The sequence below is a fragment of the Eleutherodactylus coqui genome, chromosome 2 (assembly GCF_035609145.1).
Source record: "Eleutherodactylus coqui strain aEleCoq1 chromosome 2, aEleCoq1.hap1, whole genome shotgun sequence".
Lineage (NCBI taxonomy): Eukaryota > Metazoa > Chordata > Amphibia > Anura > Eleutherodactylidae > Eleutherodactylus > Eleutherodactylus coqui.
Window position 1 is genome coordinate 189,991,203 of NC_089838.1, and position 24,484 is coordinate 190,015,686.

General features: G+C 41.5%; 1 protein-coding gene across 1 annotated transcript in view; it reads right to left on the minus strand.

Moving 5' to 3' along the window:
* Positions 1 to 20,427, minus strand: part of ITIH2 (inter-alpha-trypsin inhibitor heavy chain 2) — a 48,756-nt gene extending 28,329 nt beyond the window's left edge. Inside the window, exons 1-11 of the mRNA XM_066592097.1 lie at positions 20,289 to 20,427; positions 14,060 to 14,113; positions 10,245 to 10,268; positions 9,534 to 9,706; positions 9,253 to 9,357; positions 8,459 to 8,621; positions 8,250 to 8,357; positions 7,554 to 7,679; positions 4,512 to 4,628; positions 2,749 to 2,917; positions 267 to 392 (exon numbers count right to left, since the gene is read on the minus strand). Of these exons, the coding sequence (XP_066448194.1) occupies positions 267 to 392; positions 2,749 to 2,917; positions 4,512 to 4,628; positions 7,554 to 7,679; positions 8,250 to 8,357; positions 8,459 to 8,621; positions 9,253 to 9,357; positions 9,534 to 9,706; positions 10,245 to 10,268; positions 14,060 to 14,113; positions 20,289 to 20,378 (1,255 nt within the window). The 5' untranslated portion in view covers positions 20,379 to 20,427. The remainder of the gene's footprint in view (positions 1 to 266; positions 393 to 2,748; positions 2,918 to 4,511; positions 4,629 to 7,553; positions 7,680 to 8,249; positions 8,358 to 8,458; positions 8,622 to 9,252; positions 9,358 to 9,533; positions 9,707 to 10,244; positions 10,269 to 14,059; positions 14,114 to 20,288) is intronic.
* Between the last annotated feature and the right edge of the window lie 4,057 nt (positions 20,428 to 24,484).

Genomic DNA, 24,484 nt, shown 5'->3' on the forward strand with positions numbered 1-24,484 from the left:
TACATGAGTATTAACGGCACTTGTGTAATTGTATCCTTAATGGAGTTAATTGCATGCAATATAATAGGCAATAAGAAGCACTGATAGACACGAGCCCTATGCATCTATTATCTACTTTTTTTTTTGCTTAACCTCAGATCAACCACACATTATCATTATTAACATAATTCAATAAACATCACAGGTTACTCCAACAATAGCACAATATTAGTACCGTCATATTGCACAGAGACTTTAGTATAACTAGCCACAGTTGTTGAACTCACCCACAGTGGGATCTCCATCTGAGACGAGTACAATCAATGAAACAGAGTTTGGATCCAGCATTTTTCTGTCATTAGCTTCTTTGAGTATGAAGATTGCTCTGAGAAGTGCTTCATTGATGTTTGTACCTGTATATGATTAAATCAGATTTGTTACAAGTGATTGAATGAACTTGCTTTTATCAGTCAGACAGAACATATTATGTGGGATAACTCAATATTTTAAATCCAGTTCTCTAAAAGTGAAGTACAATGAAAAGACAAAAAGCATTAGAGCGGATCTGTCTAAGGGCTTATTCAGACAAGCGTATATCGGTAGGGTTTTCACGCCTGGTCCATGTATATGCTGCCCCTCTCTGCAAGGGGAGGAGGCGGGATGGGAGCTAGGGATCACCTTGCGCTGCAAGCGTAGGAGGCAGAAGACAAGCGGGGTGTCCCCCACTTGTGTTCTGCATCCAGCTGTTCCCCGCTCCGAGCACCAGGCTGTTATACAGCCGAGTGATCGGAGCGGAAGGTGCAGAAGATAAGCGGGGTGTCCCCGCTTGTCTTCTGCATTCAGCTGTTTTCTGCATGGAGCGCCCGGCTGTTATACAGCTGAGTGCTCCGTGCGAGGTATGGAGAACAGAGCTGGACCGCTCTGTTCTTCATACCCAGCCAGTGATCAGGGAGCGGGATACAGCTGAAAAAATAGTATCTGCTGTATCCCGCTGTGAATCCCTAATAAGGCTCATCGGTATCTTTCAGCATGCTGAAAGACAACGATGAGCGACGGCTTAACGAAAACTGCACGATGTCACTGCAGTTACACACAACGATTATCGCGCCAAAAGATGGCTTTTGAGCAATAATCGTTGTGTGTAAATGGATCTTTAAATGTAAAACTAAGTTTCATTAAACATTTTTAAATATTAAAAAAAGAATAAAAAACATTCTCATTTTTCACGTAAAAAATTAAGGCTATAAAAAAACAAGACATAATTGGTATTGTCACATCTGTAAACATCCAACCTATTGAAATATTGCTGTATATATCCCAGCGAACAGTGAAGACTGTCACAAAACAAAAATACACAATGCCAGAATTGCATTTTTTTGGTCCCCCCACCTTCAAAATAAATTTGGATATACAGTGATCAAAAAGTTGCGTGTAAGCCCTAAAGAGTAGTAATTGAAACTTAAGATTGCTCTGCCAAAAACAAGTCCTCATAGGCCCATCTATTGTTGGAAGAGTAAAAGCTATTGAAATAGTAATAGTAAATGAATACATGTGGTGATGTGAAGGTGAATACATGTGGTGATGCCCCATCTATTTCACATCTATTTAAAGGGTATGTAAAAGAAAATGTTATGGGTCTCAGAATAAGTCAAATTAAAGAGGTTATTTTTTAATTTTTTAAAAGTAGTAAAACAAAAGTGAAATATATAAATTAGGCATCACCATGTCCAATTTGCATATATACAGTGAATATCAATGTACCTGTCTGCTGTTACTTTATGCTAGATCTTGTTGTATTATCACATACTTACCAACTCTCTCAGATGGTCCGGGAGATGTTGCAGGCATCTTCAAGACCAGGTGATTATCCCAGGTGCCCCATCCTCATTAATATATATTTGGACTGATTCCTGCTGCCCTTTTTGGCACCATCACAGACAATGAAACTAGCCAGCGTATCTGATATGTCCATCATTTTTGAATATAAGCCAATACTTAAAATTATTTTGGTTTAAATTGAAAGGGCATGGGTTTTTACACTGCCATTTTCAAAAAGGGATAGTTAATTTTACAGTTAATTTACAGTTAATTTTAAAGGGGATAGATCATCAATAGCTGATCAGTGGGGGTTAGTATTTGGCATTCACTTCAATGGAAGATAGCTGCTATACCAAACTGGGCCACTGCCCTACGGATGGCTTTATGAGCATCCAGCTATCCATACCAGCCTCTCATCAGCTGCTTGGCAGGTGCTCCGAGTGGTGGTCCCCTGCCAATTCTCTACTGATGATCTATTCTAAGGATAGGTCATCGATATTTTTTCCCCAGAAAACCCTTTTAAAATGGTTGTACCACAATTGCAAGTTATGCCTTATCCACAGGACTCGCTCAGGTATCTCCACAGTCCCCTTGAATGTGATTGAAGCGACCAGTGCTCCATTCAGTTTCTTCCTCATTGTGCGGAGTGCAGTAACTCCACAGTGCGAAAGATGGGAAACATGGCACCTCCTTTCTCTAGATCGGTGTGGGTCTCAGCGGTGAGACCGAACGATCAGCAAGATATCCCTTATGTTGTGGATAGGTAATAACTTGCAATTGTGGTGCAACCCTTTCAAGCTTCCCTGTATAAAAATGTATATACTCCTTCCATTTTAAGGTTATACTTTGAAGTAGCTGTTGTTAAGATTATTCCAGAACAATTTCACTGGAATCTGCCTGCTACCAATAAACCTTATTGAGTATTATGAAAGAAATGTTGTTATTGTGTACCTCCAGTAGGCTGTACATTCTGTACATATCTCTTGGCACCTTCCTTTTCAATAGGTGTCGCATGAACAAGTTCATCTTTCCAGCATCGAATGTTATGGTTGAAGTCAACAATGCCAAACTGATCATCAGTACGGAGATCATCTAAGATAGATTTCATTGCTTCAATTGTCTGAAAGAAAAATGATGATTTGGGATGTGTGAAATTTCTCAGTTATCTGACGTCAGTGCTGTGTGAACCGTTGTGATGTACTCAGTTGTTTTTTGGTATATTATTTCTGTATAATTAATGTATGGTTGTCATTTGTTCTCAGGAAAACATGTATATTCTTTGAAATCTGCTCAGGGTGAAGAGCACTGGAGGACCAGGCATCATCTGAATGGGAGTAATGGAGGACGATGGGGTGAGGTGAATATGTGTTATTTAATGTTTTTGTACCACCCTGATTTCAATAAATTTAGAGGTCTGGAAACTCCTTTAAAGAAGTTTCCCACCATGAAAAAATATCAATACATAATCCAATATCACTAGAGTATGCCATCATTATTTGATTGTTTGGAGTCTTATTTCACAGAACCTTAACAATCACTGGAGCAAAGGAGCCTTAAAGGGGTTATCTAATCTTTAAAGGGAACCTGTCATCAACTGAAAGTATCATACACTCAGTTATGGTGCTAATAGTTTAGGTGATGTGGATTCAGGGGAGACTCACCAAGTCCCCTGTTCCTTCGTTGTTCCCTGGCAAAGTCAGCACATACACAGCTATATGCACTCTTTTCAGAAGGCTGTAGACGCACACTGTCATAGAGATGAAAGGGAATGCACACACACAGCCTTCTGAAAAAAGTCAAGCTGGTGTGCGCACTCTGCTGGGTGACACTGCAGGACCAGGTGAGTATGAAAAGAGGCTCCTCGGACTCCACACCACTTAACTATAAGCACCCTAACTTAGTTTATGACGCTTAGAGTTGATGACAGCTTCCCTTTAAAAATTGATGGCTTACCCTCAGGATAGGCCATCAGATCTGATCATGGAACCCCATCGATTAGCTGATTGAAGGGGCAATGGCACTCTTGTGATTGCTGCAGCCTCTTCAATGTTTACATCTGTACTCAGAACACCGTATTATAGCAGCTGTTCTGACTACTACAGGCTTATCCCACTGAAATAAATAGGACAAGCTTATAGGACTCAGGATGGCCGCTATTAGTAATACAGCATTCTGCAGTACAAGCATGATCATGCTCAGGTGTAAGTGTTGATTAGGCTACAGCATTCATGCAAGCATCTTAGCCCCTTCAATTAGCTTATCAGCGGGGATTGCAGGCAGCGGACCCCCACTATAGTCTGTCTCCTGAAGAGAATGTAGTCAATAGCGTCAGCATCGAGTGTATCACATCGCCGTTTATGGTTGGGGGGGCTGGCCACCTTTGGCAAACATCACATGACCGTCTTTGTTGACTGGAGGAATGGCAAGGAGAGGACACGTGGCCAATCCCCACCCACAAATGTCAGAGTGATACACTTTGTGAAACAGACTATAAGCACATATTGATGGCCTATCCTGAGGATAGGCCATCAATTTTACAAGGTTGGATAACCCCTTCAACATAAGAACCTGATTATACGATAGATCATTCTAATGGCACATTTGCTTCAAAAACATACATGCATACAATGAAAGCAAAGGAGAACCCATCATAAGCTGCTCCATTCCCCATACTTGCATAATAAACTATACAACGATGTCATGTTGATTCTTACCTGTCTCATTTTAATACCCCACATAGAACCACTCGCATCAATAACAAATAAAATATTCTTCGGAAGTGGGGGCTGATTTTCTGGAGCAAAGAAATGGAGGAAGTATCCATTAAACACCTGAAATGCACAAAACAATTCTATTACATGAATATAGAGATATTCATTTCATATTTATCGTCATGCCATGTTAACCCTTTCCAATCCACTGTCTGACGTCTGAAGACATTCTGATTGAAGGCTGCAAAGCTCCGCTGTCGGAAGATGTCCGGCAGGGTATTCTTACTGTATATTACTGGCTGCTCTGTTGTTGGGGGGCCTCTCCAGCATGTCCCATACTGCAGTACTGGCTATAGCCAGCAGATGGCACCGTTGTATAATGGCCAAAAGAGAGAACCCCCTAGGAAACCCTGAACCTAAAATTGGATTGCAAAGGGTTAAGAGTAAATTAAAATAAAATAGTTTTCCAAAATTTATGTCGTTGCGTTTCAAATGGATTTCAGAAAATCCTGATGAATCGCACTGATTTACAATGGGGTTGTCAAGCTTTCATCTTGCATTTTTAAAAGCATGAATATCAATGCAGATTACACTATTCTTATAAACAAAAATACCAGATCCCCAACTGAACGCAACTCAGCCCTAGATAACAGAGCCCAAATACAATTTATTTTCATGGAGGCATTGTAATACCATCATCATTATAGGTTCAAAAGGATGCTGCTGGCGTTTTGTGTCCCTTGTGTGTTAAGTAGCTTAATCCACAGCTGAAATTCCTGTTGACATTTCTGTACAGTTCAAGAGAAGTATTCCCATCTTAAGCATTTGGGCATATCCACAGGATATACCAGAAATGAGTGCAAAGGCCCTTTTACACGCAATACTTATTGTTCAAAATTCATCCAAACAGCCAAAAATGAGCGACAATCGTTACATCTAAACACGGGCATTGTGCACTTTTCATTTGAATGATGGATTTTACTCCATTTCGGTCATCTTTCAATAGACTGCAGGATGTTCTCCCCATGGCATGTTTACACTAGCAGTGTTTACACTGCAAAAAACTCCTACAGGTCCTTTTACATGCAAATGAAAATGATAAAGTGTTAATGACCATTAAAGCCATTAACAATTTATGCAAATATATCGCTAAATCTTTCGGCAATTGGAAAGATTATCTTTGTGTGTAAAAGGACCTTTGCGGGTCCCTCTACTAACTCTTCCCATACTCCTATCACAGTCACCAGAAGTCCAAAATAGGGCCTCGTTTATGTGTAATTAAAATGTATCTATCTTGAAACCTGTTCTCCAGGATGATTCAGCCTTGGGCTTTCACTATAAGAACTGTCTAAAGGCTGACTTACACAGGGCGATTAACGTACTGATCATTCAAAACCCTGTGCTCCCGCTGGGTTTTGAACAATGATCATCCCATGTAAAAGCATGCAGAAACTGAATGACTGCTTAAAATCCTGAACGACGATCGTTCTGTGTAAACAGCAGCCGTTCAGTACTGAACGACCGCTGCTTACAGTGAATGGAGAGGGGTGGAGGAGAGCAAGGAAAGACCTCTCCTCCAGCTGCCCCGCCTCCCTGCCAGCCACTCTGTGAGCGATCCAGCAATACTCGCTCCTGTTTAACACAACTGGAGCGAGTACATGCAGGGACGAATGTTGGGCATTTATTTGCCTGACACTCGTCCTGTGTAAATGGGTCTGTAGGGACAGTGTATTCTGCGCATCGCAACCTTGGAGGGCAGAGGCGTAAGTTAAAGCTCCTGGGCCCCAATGCAAAATGTGTAGCAGGGCCCCTAATTATAATGTTTTATTAATAGTATTAAGCTCCCTATATGGAGAAAAGAGGCCTTATGCGCCCCCTAAAGCTCCTGGGCCCGGGTGCGACCATATCCTCTGCACCCAGTATAGTTAGGCCCCTGTTGGAGGGGCCTTTACTGGTTTATCAGTTACCCCTCCATTGTGAATAGTGGTATTTCTCTGGTTTCATGCTATCAATACATTTTCCCTAAGCAACAGTTTTTTCCTTTTTTGTTTTCCCCATACAGTTTCATCACGTTCAATGTTCTCTTGTCCAGCATAAATAGGCACATGGAAAATCAAACTGTCGCTGCCTGCAGATAAGTCTGAACTATGATTTATATGCTTAGTATACAATAAATAAGTATAGTAATAATAAGTGTTCTTTTATAAAACTAACTTCATAATATAAGACAATGTCGTTGAAAGTTGTAGTTGAAAATCATTACAGTAAATGTTAAAGGGGTTGTCCCGCGGCAGCAAGTGGGGTTATACACTTCTGTATGGCCATATTAATGCACTTTGTAATGTACATTGTGCATTAATTATGAGCCATACAGAAGTTATCAAAAGTTTTTCACTTACCTGCTCCGTTGCTAGTATCCTCGTCTCCATGGTTGCCGTCTAATTTTCGCCGTCTAATGGCCAAATTAGACGCGCTTGCGCAGTCCGGGTCTTCTTATCTTCTCAATGGGGCTCCGTGTAGCTCCGTGTAGCTCCGCCCCATCACGTGCCGATTCCAGCCAATCAGGAGGCTGGAATCGGCAATGGACCGCACAGAAGCCCTGCGGTCCACGGAGGGAGAAGATGCCGGCGGACATCTTCACCGGGTAAGTAAGAAGTCACCGGAGCACGGGGATTCAGGTAAGCGCTGTCCGGTGTTCTTTTTTAACCCCTGCATCGGGGTTGTCTCGCGCCGAACGGGGGGGGGGGGGGGGGGGGAGGGGGTTTGAAAAAAAAAAAAAAACCGTTTCGGCGCGGGACAACCCCTTTAAGGATATAGAAAAGAAACGTCTGAGGGCAAATGCTGCATTTCAGTGCAGCAAATATAGGACTGCTTAATAAAAGACTACTAATGAACAATGTATGCACCATAATGTACAACATCTTTCTGATAGACAGGTAATGAATCTTACTGTTTTGCAGTTATTACTGCTCTATGTGGTTGGGTCCATATATCAGTGAAATAATATATCCAGCCAATATAAATTTGATTATTTTTTTATCTTACCTGGAGCTGACTGGACTTCTCCCTCTTGACATCATACTTGATACTCAGTTTTCCATCCACTGCTGTTGTAGCACAGGTAGGGCACTCACGCTGCTGATCCACAGTTGGCTTGAAAGAGATATGAGCCTGAGGAAAAGATAAATGGTAAATTACAAACCAAAATGCAGAAGAGTAATGAAAAATTAAATTGTATTTTCTATATACATTCCTATCAGTTATCTATTCCTTACAGCATATTGCATGTAATGTCTTCTGTGAGAGGTGTATACGTAAAAAAAAAATTTGAAGAAATTATTTGGCAATACATCTAGAGAAAATGGTTGGAAGGGTAAAAGCTATTGAAATAGTAATAGTAAATGAACACACGTGGTGATGCCCCATCTATTCCACATCTATTTAAAGGGTATTGTCATTTAGCAGAATGGTTTTTGCTTTGGATATTTTACAAATCAGCATAAAAAGCCTGGCAGCAGTTAATTATTTTCCATACAAGTGTCACTGGATTCAGTATCGGCAGCAGATATGCTGGTTACAACCTTCAGTGGGCATTTGGCCCACACTACCATGTGTATTATATGCGAGGTTCTTTCAGCGTTGGGCTTCTATTGTAACTTTGAATGTGGCCTATGACAAGTCAGGGGAATCTGATTTTTAGACCCTGTAGTCCTTAAACTATGTCTTCACACATCTTTTTACCTTCTGGTCTCCCTGATCAACAACGATGAGGTTAGCAAATTGTTTTGCAACTGGGTTAACCACATTGAGGACACTGATTCCTTCAGGCTCCAAGATATGGATGTCCACCTGGGAACATAAGATTAACATTACAGTAAACACCTCAACAATCATATGTAGCTATTTCAGTGCTTGAGATTTTCTCTTCTTGGATATTCTCAACTTCTCACCTCAAAATGTTTAGCCAAACGGCCTGGCTGGAGATGGAGAATGTGTTCATAGGTACCCAGTTTCCTCTGGAGGACTTCTTGGTAATGGAGTTCAAACTGAACTTTAGTTCCTCCTGGAACACTTAAATCAGCTTTGAAGTTTTCCATCTCTAGGGAATTAGTTCTGTGCAGCAAAATAAGTGATTTATCGTATATAGGAAACAGTTAATATAGAAATTGTCCTTCCTCAGCTGCATGCTTATAGAGTTTGATGCCAGTCTACAATGGTTTAGTGAAAGCACCCATAGTAAAAGTAGAAACAAAGTAGTATAACATTCTAAACTGATCCCCCTGACGAAATCTGTAATTAAAGTGCTTAAGAACCTAGAGTCTTGTGTAGCACTGAGTGTTAAGGCAGCATAAATGCAGTCCTAAGCTCTCGCTCATGACCTGAAGGTTGTGAGTTCAATCCCTGCATGGTTCAGGTAGCCAGCTCAAGGTTGACTCAGCCTTCTGCAGTTGGTAAAATAAGTACCCAGCTTGGTGGGGGGTAATAAATAAATAAAAAATTACCTAAAAGTGCTGCAGAATAAGTTGGTGCTATACAAATAACAAGATTTATTAAGTTATTGCTTTAAGCAAGATAATAGTCAGTCAAACCCGCCAACACTCTGTTCTTGTGCCTTCTCAGGGGTCACGTAGCATGTACAATAAGGATAACTTAGACCAGGTATTGTAAAATAAACTGTTGTCTAAATAAGATCATTTTGTTAGTGACAGTAATATATGAGACTGTATATTAATGCGCTTCAGACCTCAATAGTCCAGCTGATTTGCCCCTGGCTCTTGCTTGGGAGTACATGTTTCTAGCCTCTGACTTTTCTCTTATCGAACCACTAAATGTGATGCCATTGACATTCCTACAAGAAAATAAGATATTTTATAAAATAATTATAATATAATTTAGGAATAGGGGGTCACAAATTCGTGTAAACCGATACAATTGTCAAATAGGGAAACAAAACAATTGACATTCATGCAGTACATCATTCTAGATGTATCCTGAGGATGCAGAACAGACTGAAATGACACTTACATGGTGAAGTTGTTGATGAGTGCTCCTTTGGGTATCTGGATATCAAATGAGAGGCTCTGGGGGTGTTTAGCATTGTTTTCCACTTTGCTTTGTATCATGGTATTGACAAAATGCGAAGTGATTGAGGATTTCACCTTATAGCTGTACAGAGAGATTGAATCCTGGGAGGGCACCTGGTAGGAGTGGTGGGCACATGTTACACAAATGTGGACTTTTGATACATAACTTTCAATGGAAAAGTTGTTATGATGAATTATAATGCCAATGCGAGCATTCTCCACTATTACATGATAAATGGATGCATTCTAGTTACACAAAAAGTTTCCAATTTACAGGAAGTCTTGTTCAGTTGTAATCTGACAGACAGGAAAGTGGAAGCGTGTGCTCCAATGACATGTACAGTACTATGGTATTAAATATATAAATGGCTTTTGTCACAATCTACTTGCACACAAATTGTGAGAACGAATTGTGACCATAGTGAACACTTCTTCCACATGAGAACAAGATCATAGCTAGTCAATCAAAATCTGCCTCAGCATACAACGCTCTCATGCCTATAATAAAGAGCATTCATTTTCTAATACACCCTCCTTAGCCATTCTAGTTTGCATTACTTTACAAAGCCTGTGTCATTGACCTAGCAGTTAAAGAGACAGTCAACATTTAGTAATCTAGCTCTGACCTTGTAGGTTCAACAGAAACACATACCGTGTCACCTGTATCCGTAGATCTCTATAAAACAAGAACATAGGAAATATATATTATATAGCTAACAGTTTACATATGTCTTCATAGAGAACAAAAGAGCTTCAGAATGTTAAAGGGGTTGTCCAGTTGCAAACTATTGATGGCTTATCCTCAGGATAGGTCATCAATAGTAGATAGACTAGGGTCTGTTGCCTGGGATCTACACCAATCAGCTGTTCTCTAGGTCGATGTGCTTGTTTACTGAGCTCATTTGTACAGGAAGAAGACAGCTCCGTTCTTACTATAGTGACCTAGATTGGTATTGCAGGCCATAATTCCATTAAAGTGAATGGCCTGCAATACAAAGTCTGGCCACTGATGTAAGAGCAGAGCTATATGCCTCCTGCTGAAGTCAATTGGGTGCACAAACACAGAGAACTGCCGATTGGCAGGGCTCCCATGCGACAGACCACTACTGATCTATTATTGATGACCTATCCTGAGGATAAACCATCAATTGCTTATAACTGGAGAACCCATTTTATTTTCAGAGATGACTACTTAGTACTTTATTACAGCAATGTAGACTGTATCACCCATCATGCAGAGTACAATTTCCTTAACCTATAAATATAAGGTTCTTGTAATTCACATTTTTTTAAGGCTCATTGTCTATGGTATGCGCATTTTATACTGGTATATTAATTTGTATTTTAATATTTACTAATGGTTTTAATATGATATTTGTTTAAGTCATAATTAGATGTTGCTTTGTGAAAAACGTTGGCCTGATGCCAATGATTGACTTGCATACCAAGAATATGCTATTCTGTTTTTAGGTCCTGGTTAATTTTATTATACTGTATAGCTGTATTCGGAAGCTCAGTTTTTCTTGGTTTATTATTCAAGGTCGGTGCAGCCACTAACTGTAAGTAGACTTAGGCCACTTTCACATCTGCGCTGGAGCCTTGTAGGTTCGTAGGTTCTGTCGTAGATCTGGCACAAAATACCAAAAGAAAAAGCACTGCATGCAGCGCTTCTTTTTCCGGTTAATTGCGAACAGCTGAGTGGAAACCAAACAGACTCTATTATAGTCAATGAAGTCAGTTCGGCGCTGTTGGGTGTCATCATAAGACCGATCCAGGGGATTCCCCTTTCCTGCTCCTCGAACGGAATAGGAAACCGGAACTCCGAGCACAGATGTGAAAGCAGCCTTATACAGCTAATATGACACAAGCATGTATCCAGCCCTAGCTCTCCAATGTCACTGGCTGTCTTTAGAAAAACAGGCATTATATCCAGTAAGTAACAGAGGTCAGATGAGGAAATTTCCCATTATTTATTTGCTCTGTTTTTTGGCAATGTACTTTATGTTATTTGATTTAAAATATTGTGCAATGCCATGGAACATAATGTAACAGGTTGTCAGTCAAAACACCAGTTGCCATTTCTGTAGAATGTACGAATGCAGAAAGTAGTTTTCTATATGGTTTAGTAGCATAATGAGATTCTAACTTTTGTTTATACTCCCAGTTAAAGGGATTGTCCGAATTATGAAAGGGCAGCCCAAGGGGTTCCCCAGGGTGTAAAATAACAAATCAGCTAATACTTGCTACTCCCCCAGTTGTCCTCTGCCGCCGACTCTGGTCTTTGCTCTGTTGTTGTTTACAGGCTGCAGTCATCATGTGATGTCCCGTAAACCTGCCACTGCAGCCAATGACAGCACTCAGTGATAATTGCTGAGCTCTGTCATTGGCTGCAGCACCTTGTTTGGAGAAGGCTCAGACTGATGGTAGTTTCTAAAAATGACATCAGCAATAAGACCGGAGCCAGGAGGGGGGGACAAGCTGGGCAGTAGGGAGCGGGTAGGTTACTCTTTAATAACTTGAACAATCCCTTTAAGTTTTTGCTTAAGTGATATGACTGGGCAGACAGCATTGTAGCTGGTAATCGGAGGACTGAGGCTATAGGTAGCCATGGACAGTGATTTTCTAAAGATGACTGCATAAGGATAATGAATATATTAATGGTACTAAAATAATTGTGAACCATTCATTTCCATTTTTTTAAATGTTTGTCTTACTCATTTGTAATAATTTGGAAGTCATTTCACTGTCAAAGATCAATTGTCAGTAGAAGAGGTGATTTCCAAAGTAACTTAAATCCAAAAAATGCCATTTTCCACATGATGGTAATAATCTTTATTTATATAGCACTAACATATTTCGCAGCGCTTACAGAAGTGTTTGTGTGTGTGTGTGGAGGGGGGGGGGGGGGGAGGGAACAAACAAAACCATGGATACATGTAGTAATCAACTGCAGGAAACAGTAGGGTTGATAGTCCTGCTCCAACGAGCTTACATACTACAAATAATGGGGTGATACAGGAGGTAAAGGGGCTGGAGATGTGCACGATATGGCGAGGTGGAGAGTGCGGGATGCTATACACATAGACAGTAGTCAAATTGTACCGAATAGTGTCCGAATCAGTATAACTGCAGGGGGGTGATTGATTGCGAATAGTAGGCATTGCAGTCAGTAGGACAGAGAGCATGTTATCAGGTAGAGTACAGAGGGGGTTTGGTTTAGGGGATATGGTATGCCTCCCTGAAGAGGTGTGTTTTTAGAGCACGTCTGAAGTTGTGTGAGTCAAGGATTGCCCAGATAGTTTTAGGTAGCGCATTCCAGAGGACTGGTGCTGCTCTGGAGAAGTCTTGGAGGTGGGAATGAGAGGTTTAAATGAAAGGGGGACTTAGTCTGATTTTGTTAGCGGAGTGGAGGTGCGGGCGGGGTGGTGGATTGAGATGAGGGAAGCAATGTAGGGTGGTGTGTGGTATCACTTTAATTCATTTGGAATAAAACATGATCTTTTTAGTAAATGCTATGTAAGTATTTGAGTAATTTTGGCTATATGTTGCTAATCCTACAGTAGGCATCATGAAAAGTACATAACCACTATTATCTCAATTTCTTTAAAAAATGGAAGTCACTTTCGAAATCATCTTTTGCAGTCAGTTATTGACTTATTGGTCACTTGGTTATTAATGGTCAATCTAAATAATCTATAGTTTCTGAAAATTAGTTGCTTACATCTTTCTCCCTGGCCAGGCCCATGAGTTTGGCTGTACATATGAGTGACCCTTAGGGCTCCTCCACACTGGCAATCGCGATATTGCCATGAGAAAATCACAGTTTTGTTCGTTGCCATCTGCGATTTTCTCGCATAATAAAATCATGCAATTTTATAGCACAGAAGTCATGCAATTTTATTGTCCATGTGAAAACGGTCTTACACTGAACTGAGTATACTGAGATATGAGTACAAGCCCGGCATCACATGCCCTTATGTGAGTTGCTTTATCTACATAAACAGACACCAGCTATCAGCACATGCCATGTCATATAACAACTAAAGTTACAAAACATCTCACTTCCCTTGTAGTACATGTGCGTCAGCTCTTGGCAGGGGCATAACTATAGGCGATGGAGATGCACCCAGGCCCAGGAGCCTTAGGGGGCCCATAAGGCCTCTCTTCTCCATATAGGGAGCCCAGTACTATGAATAAAGCATTATAGTTGGGGGCCCCGTTACAGGTTTTGCATTGGGGCCCAAGAGCTTCAACCTAAGTCTCTAGCTCTGGGAATACATGAAGCAAACAAGGTTATGTGACACTTCATTCTAGGTCAAACTTGATCCATCATATGGCCTGAATATAGATGAATGATGCTGGAGAGTATTCACTGTGTATTTCTCATATAAGAGCAGGAAATATAACAAAACGATTTATAATGTATCTCTCTCATGTAATAATGTTTCTTGGTAAACATGTCCATACCTTAAATCTTTCAGCATGGTTACTTTCAAACTCTGGAACGAGGTCACCAAGATCCTGAAAGGTAAAATTACTATCAGAGATGTGACGTAAAGCTCGTGCGCTCTGGTGTACATGGCCCTCCATATGACCACGTCTGGCTACACATCTACTGCACATTCAATAGAATTCTCACTATATATGATTTAAAGGGAATGTATCACAAATTATTTTAACTCATTAAAACCAGATAGTGAAACTTTTTCCATTTATCTAAACTTTTTCTATTTTCTGATTGTAGATCTTTTTTAGTCTATTGTCTATACATAACTATGGGAGATGCCATGTTCCTTTGCTGCAGAGATATGCTTTAGAGCAGCTTTTACAGATTTTCATCACAGCAGAACTCATAGGCCATTCTCACAACAACAGGGGCGGACTCAAAACCCTAAGCGACCTTCAAAAGTAAATACAAAGTGGCCCCATGCTATAAATAGGCCCATATCTGCAGCAACTGGGGTGAACTCAAGTAGGCAGGGGACAAAAAACAGCCAGCTGCAGCCATAAAGGTGGTAGGAGGGGAGAAGTCTATGTCACGTGCATAGCTTGCTGCAGCAAATTTTCTATGAACCACAGAACATTCTGGGACTGGAGGTACATATTAAAGGGGTTTTCTGAGTAAATACTATTGATGATCTTTCCTTAGGATAGGTCATCAATAGTTGATCAGCTGGTGTCCACTGCTTGGGATCCCAGCTGGTCAGCTGTTTGGGTGTCTGCTGGCAGCAGCACAAGACAGTGTACAGAGCAGAAGTAGATAGCTTCCACCCTTTTACAGTGGCCAGCGCTGGTAATTGAAGGTGCAGCTGTCATTAGGCTATTCCTTAGGAACCGCTTGATGAATTGCTTTGCAGTTGTAGATGCACAGGAAATAATTATTTGCTATACTAAGTATACCAAAGATCATATTGTGACATCCTTCATGGGTCTAAATAAATAACGGAATAAACATTAATAAAGTTTATTTTAAAAAATGCACTTTAAAAATTATTCTTTTGCTTTATTTTATAAAATTGAAGAAAAAAAGGTTAAATAAAGTAGTCTTCTAGTAGTCTTTTTTTCATTAACAAAAAAGAATGTTAGCCATTAAGAGGTATGATATCTGCAAGACTATTTTGTTTAACTTTTTACTCTACTAACTAACTGGTGCCAGGGGGCGTAACTATAGAGGATGCAGAGGATGCGGTTGCACCCGGGCCCAGGAGCCTTAGGGGGCCCATAAGGCCTCTCTTCATCATATAGGGAGCCCAGTACTATGAATAAAGCATTATAGTTGGGGGCCCTGTTACAGATTTTGCATTGGGGCCCGGGAGCTTCAAGTTACGTCTCTTACCGGTACCATATTTTTTAAAATTTCCCCCCCAAAAAACAAAAATATGCAATATCGCTGTGATTATCATGATCTTTATAATTATGTCCACTGTCACTAAATAAAACCCACTATGCTACACATGTCAAACACAGGGCCTGCAAGTTTGATTCGGTGGCGGTGGCAGACCTCTTCCCCCCTCAGCGTTAGGCCTCTGCGAAACCCGCACAGAAATAGAACATGCCGCGATTTGTTTTCTGTGTGTGTTTTCACGTGGACAAATCACGGCTGTCTGCCTAGGATTAGAGATGAGCGAACGTACTCGGATAAGCACTACTCATCCGAGTAATGTGCCTTATCCGAGTACCGCTGTACTCGTGCTGAAAGATTCGGGGCGCTCCGCTGCTGACAGGTGAGTCGCAGCGGGGAGCGGGGCAGAGCGGGCGGGAGAGAAGGAGAGAAAGATCTCCCCTCCGTTCCTCCCCGCTCTCCCCTGCAGCTCCCCGCTCCGCAGCGCGTCCCGAATCTTTCAGCACGAGTACAGCGGTACTCAGATAAGGCACATTACTCGGACGAGTAGTGCTTATCCGAGTACGTTCGCTCATCTCTACCTAGGATTGCGTTGTCTAATGCAGCGGGCATGGGCGGAAATTCAGCTGGAAATCCCAACGCGGAATTTCCGCCAGTGTGCAGGGGGCCTTAGTGTGGGCAGAACTGTACACAGCACAGACGCCAAGGGGAGAGGTCAGCGGTCACAGACTGCTGCCGGCGGACTGGGTCTGCAGGCTTGGTGAGTGGAATGCATGTAGGGATACTGCCTAGCCCAAGGCCAGTAGAGTGGTGGCTATTACAACTGAGAATACTAAAAGGGTCACTTATTACTCCTTTAGCCAATAAAAGGGACACTATTACTACTAAGGCCACTATGGGGGCCACTTTTACCACTGTAGCAACTATGGGGGGGGGGGTCACTATTACTACTGGGAACATCTATATAAGAGACGCTTACTATTGGGCCCACTATGTGGATCACTATTACTACTGGGTCCAATATGGTGGTCACTATTACCATTACGGCCACTATGAGGGTCACTATAACTATTGGGGCCACCTATATAAAGGACACTTACTACTGGGCCCACTATGGGGGTCACTATTACTACTGGGGTCCCTAGTGGCGAAACTATTACTACTAGGGCCGCTATTTGGGGTCACTATGAGAGCCACTATTACTTCTGGAGCCACTATTGCTACTTCTGCCACTATGGGGTCACTATTAGGGCTTGTTTACGCTGTATATTTGCGCGACTGAAAATCACTTTTTTCAGCTGCTCCAGCTTGTTTTTGTGTGCCAAACTACATTGCGTATTTGTGCACACAAAAAAGAACACAAACGACTGTGTAAAATATAAATTGTGGCACCAACATTAAAAAATAAATAATCAAAAATTCTTTAAAAATTTGTTTAGCATAAAAACTTGATTTCTACAAAAGGTAATTTTATGATGACATATTCCCCTAAAATACATTGAAATGGTGCACAAATATGCAGTAAATACACCCATTCACAGAAATGGCCTACTGCTGTATGTTTTACGCACCAAAATAAGTAATGACCAGTACTTTTTCACATGATCGTACATCGCATGAAAATATACGTCCATGTGCACAAACACATTGAAATCAATAGGTTCTATTCACTGCATAATACACTGTGCAAATATGCTTGTGTGAACAAGCCCTTACTATACAGTCCTGTAATTACAATTGGCCCTTTGAAGTCAGCCACAAGGTTGGCGTGGCCCTTGGTAAAAATCAGTTTGACACCCCTGCACTATGCCAGGACTAACATTTCCAATAATAATAATAATGTATAAGGGACAAATAAAACCACCAGACCTTGATCACATATAATGACAGCCGAGGTGGCTCACATAGTAATAGTATTCCCCACTTTTGTGCTCTCTGTAGGCCCCACACAGTAAGTGCCACTATTAGTGCCCCAAACACAGTAAAAGTACCTCACACAGTAATAATGACCCTCATAGACCCCCACTCAGTAATAATCCCTTCATAGGCCCCTACTCAATAATATTTCCCCTATGGAACTCCACTCATCAATAATGCCCCATATAGGCCCCCACTCAGTAACAGTGTCTCATATAGGCCCCCACTCAGTAATAGTGCCCCTGAGAGGTTTCCACTCAGTAATGGTGCCCCTCATTGACTCTATAAAAATCCCTTAATATATATCAAAATAAAAAAAAACATTTATGCTTGTCTGTCACTCCTTCCGCTCCTGGCCTCCGCAGTCCAAGCCCGCACTGTTTACTTGCTGAGTTCCGAGTAGAGCGATCATATGATCGATGTGGCTTGTCACATGATCGCTCTATGTGGAACTCGGCGAATAACCTGTGTAGGCATGGACTGCGGAGGCCAAGAGCTGGAGGAGTGACAGAGGTGAGTATAATTTTTTTTTATTTTAGTGCATTTAATCAAATAAATTTAAATAAATTCAGCTCCTTTCCAGTACCAGGACCCAATGGACCCACCGGGAATATTCCCGCAGTGTTTAATGGCCAATCCACCCCTGCACAATGGAAAGGAGTTGACTCATGAACTTCTATGGGAGAGTGTTCTAGGCAGGCCCTGTGACCTATACAGAGGTAATTGTGCAGGGAGGGGAGCAGATAAGCTGTGAAGATCACCTATTGTGAATGGTGAATCCTAATTTATTTCTATGAAGGTGTTACCTCTCATTGTGATCCTGCATGTGATAATAATGAGATGTCTGCTGAAAAGTTTTCTCTACAGAAGTGTCAGACTATTATTAGGCTTAGTGGTCAGGTGTTTTTAGTGGTAAAACTGCAGGATTTTGAGGATTTTTCTAAATGTACAGGAAAAATAGTGTGGTACCGTGTTAGCCAGGTAAATCTATGTGATTTTAAAGGGGTTGTCCAGTCGTAAAGAATTGATGGTCTATCCGCAGGATAGCCCATGAATAGTAGATCGGCTGGGGCCTGTCACCTCAGACCCTCACCAATCAGCTCTTTGTCAGGCTAGCGTGCCTGTACACTGGGCTGATTTCTGCAGGAAGCAGACAGGATAGTTACTACAGGCACTGAAGTGAATGTGAACTTTGCTTGTAATACCAAGGCTGACCACTGCAGTGGGAATGGAGCTTTCTGCTTCCTGCAGAAATCAGCTCAGTATATGAGACCACTGGTCCGGTGAACAGCCAGTCAGCAGGGGTCCTGCGGGGCAGACCTCTGCCATTCTACCATTGGTGTGCTATCCTAAGGATAGACCATCAATAGTTTACTACTGGACAAGTAGAAATATTATAATTGCAAGCTTCTGAAGCACAGAGGCTCCTTCATGTATCACTCCCAAAATACGTTTGTCTTATTTAGACAAGAGTATTCAAACTCACAAGAATTTTTCTAAAATATAAATTTTGGCACCGACAAAAAAAAAAAATCATCAAAAATTCTTTAAAAATATGTTTAGCATAAAAACTTGATTTCTACAAAAGGTAATTTTATGATGACATTCTCCTTAAACACGTTGCAAAAAGTATTTCATTCATTGGGTAATGGGTGCATTCCATCACTAAAGATTATATTTTATAGTAAGCAGTTATCACACCTATGTTCTGTCTACTTATGGTGTCAGATTTTGTGTCAGGATGGTCGTAGGATCCCCAGGTCTTATAGGCCAGTTGCTATCCAAGCATGGATAACCCTCTACATATAAATTTTTGTGTCAGATCCAAAAAAAAATCCAAATTTTGGTGCAGATTTTATCAGCGGAATATTCTGCAGCATTTTGCAGAATATTCGGGAGGGTGTGAAAGCACCATAACCCACTCAAAACCTAGCTCTATATTTCCGCTTGAAGGGTAAATGGAAAATGTGCATGAAAAGTGGAACTAGGGGTGCTTGGCAATCATCTGTCCCCACTGATGTAGTGAAATAGCATGGGCCTAGACTAATGCACATGCTAATAGGAGGCTAGTGGTAATAGCTGTCAACTGGATGATTATTCAACCGACGGCTATCTCTTGTCTTTGGTAAGGTTTAGGCTTTCAGATATAACTTCTATACAGTCATGGAAATCATAATATAGTGTAAAAAAGATGTACAAAATGCAGCAACGCAGAGGAAACAAAGTGAAGTCCCATTGAAGTACTCAACACATGATCCCCTCACTTCACAGATGAAAAATTAGTCAGTAGCGGGCTTGATAACTTTGCTTGTCTATGTCTGAGCCATTATAATCTTTGAGCAAGCATAGATCCACAATTTTTTTGGAGTTGTGCCGCTACATAATTTGTGTTATGTTCAGCAACAGTACAATGTTGCTTACTATTCAGGGTCTACGGAAAGCAGGATAAACCCCCCTCAACCATACAATTCAGCATTAGTCTTTTACATTCATCATTTGTGATTGTTCCCAGCAAGAGAAACCAAGTAATCTTGTAGATATGATACCTTTTAATGACTAACAAAAATACATGATGGTAATGCGACCTTTCATACCTCTCAGGGTTCATCCTCAGGCATAATGAAATAGATCCAAAGAGGCATGAATATATATACACACATACTTATGAAAAGACAAAGACATGGATGTGATTAATTTGCTCTTGAAAGGATACATTTATCATTTGGTACATAGGGAGAAGACCACAATAAAAAAAAACTCTGAACCAGCTGAATAAAATTGTTAAAAACCCAGAAATAGGTTGTGTTTTATTTTGGGGTAATGGTAATCATACAAGTATGTCTGGAAGAAGATGCTCATACGGATAAGCTACATGAGCAGATCTATGCTGATAAAATTCTAGCAAATGGATTATAACTTGTAATGTCAAATACTCACAGCAGAATCAGGGAACTCTTCTATGAATAGGTCAAATCCTCTTATTTCAGCATAAAATAGTAATAGCAGGAGATATAAAATACGCTTCATAATTTCTGCTATGCAGCCAGAGAAGGATTCTGGCCTCCAGTTGGTGTTCAAATAAGGAGGAACCCGCTTCACTGTGCAGTTTATAACTTGTCTTCTTTGAAAATCTAAAATAATAAACTTTGTTCTGACCCAATGCAAATATTTGCCATGTAGGACAAGTCACAGGTAGGACAGGGACTGAGAGGTTGTGCAAACATAGAGTTTTCATGTTATCATCTGTCGATAACCATGGAGCTCCAGCTAGGATGGACGTGGTCTTTCTATCTTCCCTTTTACTTTGAAGTTGATTTTTGTTCTTAACCTTGAGAAAGAATGTCATAAATATAAAAGACCAGACCTGGAATACACCTGAAGGAACCTGCACAGCCTACAAACTCAAGCAACGTATTAAGAATGCTGATACTAAAAGGGATCTCTAATATCAACTCCTTAGGCTGGCTTCACACAGATGTATTTGCGGGCCCAGTATGCAAAGAATAGAACTGATTGATTTCAATGGTTTTGTTCATATTTGCGTATTGTCTGTGCGCATTTCAGCCGCGTAAAAAAGAGAACAACATACTCTATTTTTATGGATTTTGACGCACCAAGGTCCCATAGAAGTCAGTTGAGGGTGTGCAAATGTGTGCGCAAGGAGATGGGTGAAGCACTGCAAAATTCTGCTGGAAAAAGAGCCATTCTGCTGGAACTAACTGGGCATTTCAATCGGTGCGTTTGTTTGTCATGCACGAATGAACATGCCTTGCAGATAGAAAAAGTACAGTACGCACGCAAAGGCCTAGTTCATAGCGCAAAAGCCTTGTGCTAAGGCGTGCGCAATTGCACTTACATGCGTGTGAAGCCGGCCTTAGTGACAGGCCTATTCTGCCCCTTAATGACCAAGGTATTTTCCTTCTTTTTTTCATCACCACATTGAAAGAGCCATAACTTTTACATTTTTTTGTTGACATTTGTCTTTTGCGGAATCGGAGGTCTATGAGCAGATGAGAAGCTGCAGGAAGGTTACCGAGAATCATGAAGAGAGATTTTCTGGGCGTGCCACTAAAGGGGTTAATGGTCTATCATCGTCCACACATTTTAAAGAAGTGGAAAATCATGATCAAGGCGCTTCAGTTAATGCAGTGTGAGGGTGCGGGCAGACAAGCGTAGGCGTATTTACGTTTGCACGAGCGCAACGTATAATCGCCCGAGCGATCGTTTTTCACCGATCACGACCAGAGCTAGAAAGCGTATTTTCGTTTGTTCCTACTTTGCAAACGGTCTTTTCGGCGATCGAATATGCGTTGGCGCGTATTTCGGTCGCATATGTTCCGTTTTTTTTCGAATTGCCATTTTTACGCGCCGTAAAATCGCCCATGTGAACGAATACATTCGAAACCATTGCCTCAGATGGTCATGTATATACGTTTGGTCGCAAAAACGCGCCGTTTATGCGCTCGTCTGCCCGCACCCTCCATGTTAGAATGTATTCAGATTGTGCAATCCACACCCCATCATTAGACAGGACTGAAAAGTCCTATATGGGTTTTATCTTAATTTGTCGTGGTGTTTGATACAGCTGCGATAAAAATTACAACTGCATTGAAAATCGTGGTAAAATCACTTTGGCTGGTGGACCTTTATGACCAACTCATTTTTCATTTTTTTTTCATCGTCACCTTCCTGCAGCCATACCTTTTTAATTCTCCTATCAACATGGCCATAGGAGGGCTTGTGTTTTGAGAGACAAGTTGTATTTTTTAATGTCATAAATTTCGGGTACATATAATGTATTGTATAGCTTTAAATATGTTTTTAGGGGAATTATGAAAATAAGGCTGGGTTCACACAGGGCGGATTTGCCGCGATTTTGCCGCAGCATATCCGCCCACGGACGCTAATCTCGGGATTAGCCAGCCATGTGGATGAGATTTCTCAGAAATCTCGTCCACACGGGACCGCTAATCCGCTGCGGTAAATCCGGTTGAAACCGCAGCTGCAGCCGCCGCAGCCGCGGTTTCAAAAGATTGAGCATGTCTGTTTACCTTTCCTTTTTTGTTTATTTACGTCGCGGCCGTGCTCTCCTCTATGGGAGCGCCGGCCACAACGGAAAAGCATGCGGCCGAGCCGCTTCAAAGCCGCCGCGGCTTAAACCGCAGCGGTTCTCCCGGCGGAAATCTCGCGGTTTTTGCTGCGGCCAAACCGCGAGATTTCCGACGAGAATCCGCCCTGTGTGAACCCACCCTTAGGGCATTCAGCATGCAGAATAAATAATATAATAACATTATTCTCTGGGTCAGCAGGATTCCAGAGATACCAAGTTCATACCGTTTTCTATGTTTTACTATTTTTGTACACTAAAACACTTTTATTTTTAAAGATTTGCTTTTGTGTTGTTGCGTTCCCAGAGCAATAGCAGTTTTAGGGCTTATTTACACAAGCGTATATCGGCTGCCGTTTTCACGGCTGGTCAATATACGTTATGATTTGATGCATTGGATTCCAATGCATCAGATCACACGTAGTCCTGGAACTATCTTTTCTGGCCAGAATATGTCGGCCGCTGCATAGACTAACTATGGGAGCCAATGACATTGGCCGGAGAAGGGAGGTGGGAGGGAGTGTAGTAGCCCCGCTACGCCCCCTCCCATTGCTGGCTGCGGACAAAAGGTAGGAAGGGGAGCTTAGCTCTGCCCCCGTCTGGCCCCCTCCCATTGCAAACAACCGGAGGGGAGGAGGTAAGCAGGCAAGGGGAGGGAAGGCGGAGACAGAGTAGCAGAGCTAAACTGCCTCCCCACGCCCAACAGCATTGCGGCCTTGGCATATATGCGCTGGGCCTGTGCCGTCTGAATGGGCACACAAATGTTAGATTTGAACGCCCGTTCATGCATTTTTACAGCGTCGGGTGCACGTAAAAACGCATACACCCTGGTGAATAAAGCCTTATATCCGTGAGTGTTGTTTTTTTTTGCAGTATGAACTCCAGTCTTCATTGATATTATTTTTGGAAACATATAACATTTTGATAACTTTTTATTCTATTTCTTCTAGTGACAAGATTAACAACATTCTGGCATGTGTTTTATTTTACAGTGTTCATCATGTAATATAAATAATATGTTGGATTAATTTTGTGGGTCATTATGATTACATTGATACCAAATTTTCCACATTTTAAGGCCAAAGTCAGATAAGCGTACAAACAAATCATGTTTATTGGAACCATTGGTTCCCTTTGCAGTGTTCACATGTTCTTTTTTACAGACGCAAAATCTTTGCACCTGCAAAAGATAGGACATGCGTGCATCGGCAAGGTCCGTGCTGCGCATAAAGATTCCCTGCAAAAAAAAACACTCGTCTGACTGAGCCATAAAAGAAAAAAGAAGTGTCTTTTTCTATTGTCGCATTCCAACCTCTAACATTTTTCGGGAGTCAACAATGGTTTCTGTGTTAGTGTTCTACTCCTGAATGGTACCATTTGGTGATCCATAGTTAGCAAGGTGAAGGAAAAAAGTATCCACGCTCGTTTGAAAAAAGATCGTCGTATACTAGATTGGTTAACTAAGGAGGGAACTCCTTACTGATCCAGTACAGGTCTAGTGGTGCTGACACCTCTATTTCTGGCCCAGTTTTAACACGGGACCATGCAATATGGAGTGAGCAGAGATTCAAATATGTTTGCAGTGGAGAGCTACAGCAAGTATGGGCACCCTAAAGCAAAGTTATTGAAAAAGTAGTGTAATTTCTTGCTTTGCCCCTGTTCATAGCACAGTAAACTTTAAATGACAATATACTGTGTATTTGAAAAATAGAGATTAAATCATATTCCTGGTGGAAGGGGCCTGGCAATGGTGGAGTGAGGATGCGTGCTACCTTGTTCTCCCATTCCTGAACCACTTTCACCACTATTCTTCTGAGAATCCCACATAACTAGCTTGACATGGGAGGTAAATAGGGCAAGCAACAATTGGTGACCTCAGAGAACCTTCAGGCTATATTTCAGTCTGTGATCACATCCTCTGCAGCAGCCATTCCGGCTCCTTCGATGTCTGCTTTACTTTTTTCTTAGGCTATCTCAGTCAACCTGTTCTCTTGATGATACTCTGATTCCAGACCACCAGCACAGG